The 7,500-nt window shown below is 42.3% G+C and overlaps 1 protein-coding gene and 1 long non-coding RNA gene across 3 annotated transcripts in view; one reads left to right on the plus strand and one right to left on the minus strand.

Annotated features, from left to right (window-relative positions):
* Positions 1 to 7,500, plus strand: part of LOC138960075 (uncharacterized) — a 261,944-nt gene that overhangs the window by 50,778 nt on the left and 203,666 nt on the right. The gene's annotated exons all lie outside the window — the stretch shown is intronic.
* LOC138960063 (uncharacterized) overlaps positions 1 to 7,500 on the minus strand; it is a 9,186-nt gene that overhangs the window by 530 nt on the left and 1,156 nt on the right. The window contains exons 2-4 of one of the 2 annotated variants that reach the window (XM_070331787.1): positions 5,026 to 5,739; positions 2,971 to 3,424; positions 1 to 1,427 (exon numbers count right to left, since the gene is read on the minus strand). The exon at positions 1 to 1,427 is cut by the window's left edge and continues 530 nt beyond it. In XM_070331787.1, the coding sequence (XP_070187888.1) occupies positions 1,119 to 1,427; positions 2,971 to 3,424; positions 5,026 to 5,387 (1,125 nt within the window). In that variant the 5' untranslated portion in view covers positions 5,388 to 5,739 and the 3' untranslated portion in view covers positions 1 to 1,118. Of the gene's footprint in view, positions 1,428 to 2,970; positions 3,425 to 5,025 lie in introns of both variants that reach the window. The other variant, XM_070331786.1, reaches the window with a different exon arrangement.

The following is a 7,500-nucleotide window of genomic DNA, read 5'->3' on the forward strand; positions in this document are numbered from 1 at the left end:
TTGATACGAAAGTTTCCAATGTTGTTTTCAAGACCCGTGTTGCATAGGCTCAAGGAATAGGATGCCAATTACCAAATTAGCATTACACAATGATTCTAGGAAGTTCAAAATACTTTAAAATGCTTAGAATTTAAAAAAAACCATCTTCTTTTGATTTGAATTCCCCCTCGTATGTAAAAGTTGCCAAATGTTGCCTATTGATGATTTTTCGTCTATTTGTAATGGGTCCCTTCCGTTTATAATCATGTCCGTATTGGGAGTCCCGTTAATTAATTGAGCGGCGGTAACGTGATCTCTAAAAAAAAAAACTTTGATCCGAAAGATGTGCCAGATAGTCCAGTGGATAGGCTTGAATGTCATATAAAGTTTGAATAAAATGTCACGAAAATTAATGCTTTAATTTGGGTTCAAAATGTGTCGCAATAATGTGTTTTTTTTATAAGTTTAATTTAATTGAGGGACGAAGCTTCGTGCAGTGACCTTTGTGAAATGAGCTTTGCGAAGTGGACTTCGCCCAGTTAAGGACAGGCTTAAGGTGCAAGAGGATGAGTTTGGCATAACTCTCAGTTACTCTTGTTGCATAATTATGTTGTATGCATTTAGAACGATATATGATGGGCGCAGTGCCGAGGTGGTAAGACGTCGGCCTCCTAATAGGGAGGTTGTGAGTTCGAATCCCGGTCGCTGCCGCCTGGTGGGTTAGGAGTGATTTTTCCGATCTCCCAGGTCAACTTATGTGCAGACCTGCTAGTGACTTAACCCCCTTCGTGTGTACACGCAAGCACAAGACCAAGTGCGCACGGACACGATCCCGAAATCCATGTCAGAGTTCGGTGGGTTATAAAAACACGAAAATACCCAGCATGCCTCCCCCGAAATCGGCGAATGCTGCCTGAATGGCGGGGTAAATACGGTCATACACGTAAAATTCCACTCGTGCTAGAAACATGAGTAAACGTGGGAGTCTAAGCCCATGAACGAAGACGAACAAAAAAGAAGAACGCTTTATATACATCGACCCCATTGATTCTCAGACCTTACAATTTGACTATTACCAACACTTCCACGGACGTCCACAGTTTCAAATTTGTCTTTGCCTCCAGACACGGGACGCTCTCCTACTCCCTGTCCCCTTGCAGGTCAACGTTGTCCAGGCTGGCCGCGTCCTTGCCCACAGCGGTCCGGTAGTAGGTGTAGGGCAGCGTGCGGTCATCTCGGTGGGTCAGCAGCTCCTGCATCCTCTGCGGACTGACGATGTCGCCCAGAGGCCGACCCCCACCAGCGGCGGCGGCGCTACGACCTGACACGTGACCGCTGCCCCTGCCACCCCCTCCGGCTCGCCGCCTGTGTGCCCTGCCTCGTTTCTGGTGTCCTTGGTGTGACGTCACCAGATCGTCCGAGTTGCCTCGCCTCAGCTTCTGCTCCACCTGGTGATGTAATAATGTCAGTGTTTTAGACCCCATACAGAGTAGACTACTGCACTGTAAACTGAAGTGTTTCATTTTTGAACACAGTTTTTATAGCCAGTCGTGACAGCTGTGTGAGCTACTTTATAATTATACTGGCAAAATTAGCACACATGGTAAACACTGTACTAAATAGCGTTCACAACGTGTGCTACTTTTTGCAAGTAGAATGATATACTCGTAGTATCTCACACAGCGTTCAAAACTATGTTTACAAAAAGTGTGTTCAAAAGAGTTTGGTTCTATACCTCGCGTATAAGCAATCATCTTACATTATCACAGATCGTGTGGGGCTCTTACGTGGGCTGAGATTATGGGCAATAAATTTGTCACAAAAACTACAGTTCAGAAACTGTGAAGGTTTTATTGCGGGACGTCCCCTCCGGACAATTTTTTTTTAAAACTTGTTGAAAGAGAATAAAGTTTTTCAGTGGTTTTTTTTATTTTTTTTAAATTTTTTTACAAGATTTAAAATACTGACCGTAAAAGAATCTGAGTCTTAAATTAACGGCAAAGGAAGTCACAAACACATATGTACAGTTGAAAATATCTGGTGTGGGTTGCATCCGATCCATACAGCATTTGTGACGAAATTTGAACTTGTTTATACCTCTTATGTTGAAGTGGGTCGTGTAAAACCCACGCTCTACAAAGACGCGGTAAAACATATGTCCTTTTATGGATGACGTAATCTTGTACAGCAAAGCTATTTAATTTGTTATGCCGAATCATTATTGAAAAGGTATGGATAATGCATGATCCATTTCATCTGAACAGTTTGGTCCAAAGCAAGATATCCCACTTATGTGAAAGGCATAATTCCTTCCCGTGTAAATAGTTCGGCTTACAATCTCAGATCAGGCCAGGCTTTTACATGGGATAAGACTTGGACAAATACCACCAAACAAAACACCTTGGTGCTCTTTGTGGACAGTGGGAATTGTTATTTTCGATGAATTAATGTCATGCAAGCAGCCAGTTGCTGTTACTTTTTTAAGAGATTAGTTCATCGAAAAAGTCCAGCTCACCGTAGTAAGCAGTCATGGTGTTGACATTATGTATGTGACCACACAGAGGAATCGATGGTCTAACGGCTGTCCTTGATTGAGTCCGAAGTCGACTTCACAAAGTTTTTTTACTGACAATTCAGTGCCAAAGCTTCGTGCAGCGAGCTTCGTGAAGTAGGCTTCGTCAAGTTTACTTCGCCAACTAATACGTACGTATCAGGCTTTATCCCAGGTAAAAGCCTCGCCCATTCTATCTGAGATGGTGAACTAAACTGTTCAGATGAGAAGGAGTGTGACCTTTTAGTTACCTGTACTTCGGTGATGACTTTTACTTGTTGTTGTTAGCCTTTTAGCCTTGTTTTTTTTTTCTCTCATTATTTCATCGTAAATGTAAGGAGTGTATGGGTGTATGATTACAATCCACATCAAGACAATGGCTGTTGTGCGGAATACATTCTTGTTCTTGTTCTTGTTCTTCTCTAAAGTTTCTCCTCTACCTGTATCTCCAGCGGGCTGGGTGGCTCCGGGCCGTTGTGGGAAGCAGTGGCGGCGGTGGTGGTGGGGGTCGTGGTGGTGGGGGTCTCTTTGGCTGCCAGGACGCGCAGCTCGGAGGACGCAGAGTCCAGGGACGGAGGGGGGTCTGACCTCAGCTGGTCAGACGTTGGGTCAATGCGGAGGCTGGACAGGGGGATGGACGCGGTGGAGAAAGGATCCTTGATGATCGCTGTGTGGCGGAGGTTGGACAGGGGGATGGACGCGGTGAAGAAAGGATCCTTGATGATCGTTGTGTGGTGGGGTTGGGGGGTGTCGGTGTCGTGGTGGGAGGTGGTGGTGGCGGTGTGGTTATGGTGGTTGTGGTTGTTGGTGGTGTCGGTTTGGGTTGATCGCATCCTCGTGGCGCAGTATACACGTGATGGACTGAAGCCTTTTATCCGTGCACAAGCTTTGTACCTGACAGTCGGAGAGCTTCACTTTAAATGTCATGGACACATCATCCGAACATACGTATGTGATTACAATTCGTAGAGATGTTGTAAAGCAAATAGTTTAGACTTAAATATTTAAATACTTTATTGTTCACATAGGAAAATACTGTGTTTGACCATGTACCAAGTTCACATTGTGTTCAAAACTGGTTACTTTATTCGTGTTCTATTTCCACTCCCATTTAGAGTGTTGCTAAACAGCAGCACACTAGACTTGCTTTGTTTTAGAAGCTCAACATGCAAAAGCGATTCAGAGCTAAACAGTGTGATTTGCCATCTGTACTGTTCGAGCGAAGGAAAGCTAAAGAGAACCAACAGTACGAGAGTTGTCAACATGATAGGCATTACAAAACAAGGCTTTGCTTTCCATAATACTAGTAATTAATCGCTGAACATGAACTGTCTACACCTCCCGTACATGGGTTTCACTCCGTCTGTTCACTTCTTCGTCCTTTTTACCGAACTCAGATCTCTGGTGTTTAGTTTCGACTGAGCTGAACGTTTGTGTGCAGCTTGTTTGTGGGCGACAAACGGTCGTTAATAATGATAATGATAATAATAATAATAAATAACTTTTCTATAGCGCGAGTCCCATCAATTGGCTCCAGGCGCTTTACAGATTCATTATAGAATAAACTATCTACAAATGTCGCCCACAAACAAGCTGCATACAGACGTTCAGCTCAGTCGAAACTAAACACCAGAGATCTGAGTTCGGTAAAAAAGGACGAAGAAGTGAACAGACGGAGTGAAACCCATGTACGGGAGGTGTTGACAGTTAATGTTCAGCGATTAATTACTAGTATTATTGAAAGCAAAGCCTTGTTTTGTAATGCCTATCATGTTGCAACATTGAGTGTCCTGACGAGTTAACGGTTAAATCGGTTTTTATGTTTCTTTCATTTTCTTAGTGACTACATTAATTGTTTTTCTTTACTCTGATTTAATTTTGCCCTACCCTTCATCTCACCCCTTTTTCATTACCACAATCTTAAGTTCAAAAAAGAAAACGATAAGTTTGACTCGTTTTTTAAGATTTTGCCCAGCTTGACGCTTTAAAGTAACTTGCATGTGCAAAGTACTCGGAGATTAGCATGACAGTTTGAGCTGAACAGAATGGTCCTATTGTTCATACTTAGAAATGTACGAAGTATCTCGTCGTCGTCATGGAATTTTGGCGAAACTCGATTCTTGGCGAGTTTTCATTATTTGTGTACTTAAGACTAAATAAATCATTCTCCGTGAGAAATATTAATAAAAACGATTGGCAATACATGATTTAACATTCGTTTATCTTTCTATCCATACAACTACAAGGTACAACATCAATAATCTATAAACACTATAAAAAAACAAAAAAAATTAAAATTTGAAAAGCTGTCCAAAACGAGTTACGCCAAAATTCTATGACGACGCCAAAATTCTATGACGACGCCAAAATTCTATGACGACGCCAAAATCTATGACGACGCCAAAATTCTATGACGACGCCAAAATTCTATGACGACGCCAAAATTCTATGACGACGACGAAATTCTGCCCTTTATCACTGATAATATTTCATACCTGCGCATGTAGCTAGTGAAGGAAGCTGACTCTTTGCTGCTGTCACCTCTCGGCGTCACCCTCGATGACGTATGACCGTTGATGACGAAACCGTTCTCCACAGCAGGGAGTTTGAAAGCATCCACATCCAGAACTTCTTTCCCGATGTCTGTGTGGTTCAACGACCTGGCTGTTGCTGCAGCGTTGACATTATCGCCGTCGTTGTCGTTGTTGGTGGTGGTGGCAGAGGTGGTGGTAGAGCCTTTGTCTGCAGGAGGAGGATGGTGTTTTTTACGCTTGCCGTGGAGCGGTTTGGGGCCAGGTCTGAAGCTGTCGTGGATGAAGGGTAGCCCCTCCTTGGATGAGCCGGTGAACCACAACATGCTGTTGCCTGGTGTGTTCAGTAATTGTTCCTTGGTTTTCGCAGAATAGTAGTAATGTCACCTTTGATAAGGTCTTAATAAGAGTGTCGCAGAAAATTCAACATGTTTGCCCCTAAAGTGATACAAACATAAACAATTCAAATGCAGAAGTTGGTCTCTGACGTGCTGAATAAGAAATATAATTACAATTTACCTTCAAAGATCAACTCTAAGTCGCGTAAAGTGCTTATTACAATGTCTCCAGTTGTACGATTTGATTGAGTTCACAGCCCTTGAGTTGATGTTTTCTGTCGTGGGTGTTCAAACAAACTCCAGCCATCAGCGACATCCCGGAAGACCAAACTCTAGGGTGCTGTAGTTGCACAAACATAATGCATGCTTCAATTTGTTTTATCATTTGCCTCTTTGTGTTGATTCTTTCAATTGGAAAGTTAATTTTACTTAGTGTAGCGAAGTTAACTGAGTTTTCATCAATGTCACACATCAAACTTACTTTCAGGTTTTTTAAGAAACAAAAAGAAAAAAAGAACTAAGATGTACGACTGAAAATGTGGATTTGAAGAATGGCAAACTTGTTCTTACACATGGCTAATACCAGTATGTTGGTCACGGCACTAAGCACGAGTGATTCCAAATACGAAACAAGTCATGCATGGAACAAAAAAGCCAGTGTTTGTTCTACGGACTTTCTGTCCAGGTACATGCACGCAGACTGGTCAAGGGCCAGAGACTGACCACAGCACAGTCCTACAAGCCTACAGAGTCCGAGTGGTCATGAAAACACCATAAACCTCTTCACGCTTCTGGAACAGGGGCGAGCTTGACCCTCCAATGTTTCCAGCCACTTTTATAAATGGTCCTGCTGACCATTAATCACAATGGACACTGCTTTGACACTGGTCGCGAAAATGTAACACACTCCAGTGCCCCTGCCAAGGCCGGTGGGCGAAATGAAAGCAAACAGAACTATTTGTTGAATAGTAGCGCGCGCAGGAATGAATTAACACGAGAAAAAAATAGTTACTTTCTGACCGCTTGACGGTGCTAGTGTAATAAAACATTATGTACTGGTTGGTGTAATATAAACATAATATCACCACCAAAATAAAAGCAAGCATGACTGGTTGCGACTATGTGTTGAATAGTATAGTACGCGCAGTAAAAAATTCATGGCGAAAACAAGAGTTACTCTCCGACCGCTTGACGGTGTGATATTTACCTTATATCATCACCAGTACCGGTGGGTGTGATATAAACATTATATCACCACCGAAATGAAAGCAAACAGGACTGGTTGCGACTATTTGATTTGTTCAATAGTAGGGCGTGCAGTAAAGAATTAACGCGAAAAAATAAGAGTTACTTTCCGACGGCCTAACAGTGTAATATAACCTTATATCACCACAAGCACTGGGTAGAATCGTATAAACATTAGATCACTACCGAAATGGAAGCAAACAAGACTGGTTGCGACTATTGGATTTGTTTAATAGTAGCGCGTGCAGTAAAGAATTAACGCAACAAAATAAGAGTTATTTTCCGACGGCTTAACAGTGTATATGTAAACCTAATATCATCTCCAGTACTGGTTGGTGTAATATAAACATTATATCACCACCGACATCGGTCGGTGTAATACAATCAGTATATCAACACCAATGACTCTTATCCGTGCGTAATTAACACTCTAAACTTTTGAGCAAGTCATAGACATTGCCCTTGTTATTACGTCGGTTTAAAAAAAACAACTATTCTCCCAGGTCTGCCTGTGTCCGAGCAGTTAAAACAATCAATCAATATGAGGCTTATATCGCGCGTATTCCGTGGGTACAGTTCTAAGTTTTTTTTAATAAAGAGAGCAATATTGTTAGTCACGTGTGATGAACATTGCTATGAATTTAAGGCCAGTTTACATAGTTATCGTCCAAAAATCTTGTCTACACAGAGTCAGATAACCCACAAATTTGCCGTAGAACCACGGAGAGACCTTCAGTGGAAAAGTTAAACAGTGCGTTGTCAACTGAGTGTTCGTTAAACCTTTGCTCGCCGTTATTACCAGGTGTGTGGGGACGATTGGACATTTGTTGTCACAACCTTTCTACAGCAGTCCGAA

Source organism: Littorina saxatilis, linkage group LG2, assembly GCF_037325665.1.
Source record: "Littorina saxatilis isolate snail1 linkage group LG2, US_GU_Lsax_2.0, whole genome shotgun sequence".
Classification (NCBI taxonomy): Eukaryota; Metazoa; Mollusca; class Gastropoda; order Littorinimorpha; family Littorinidae; genus Littorina; species Littorina saxatilis.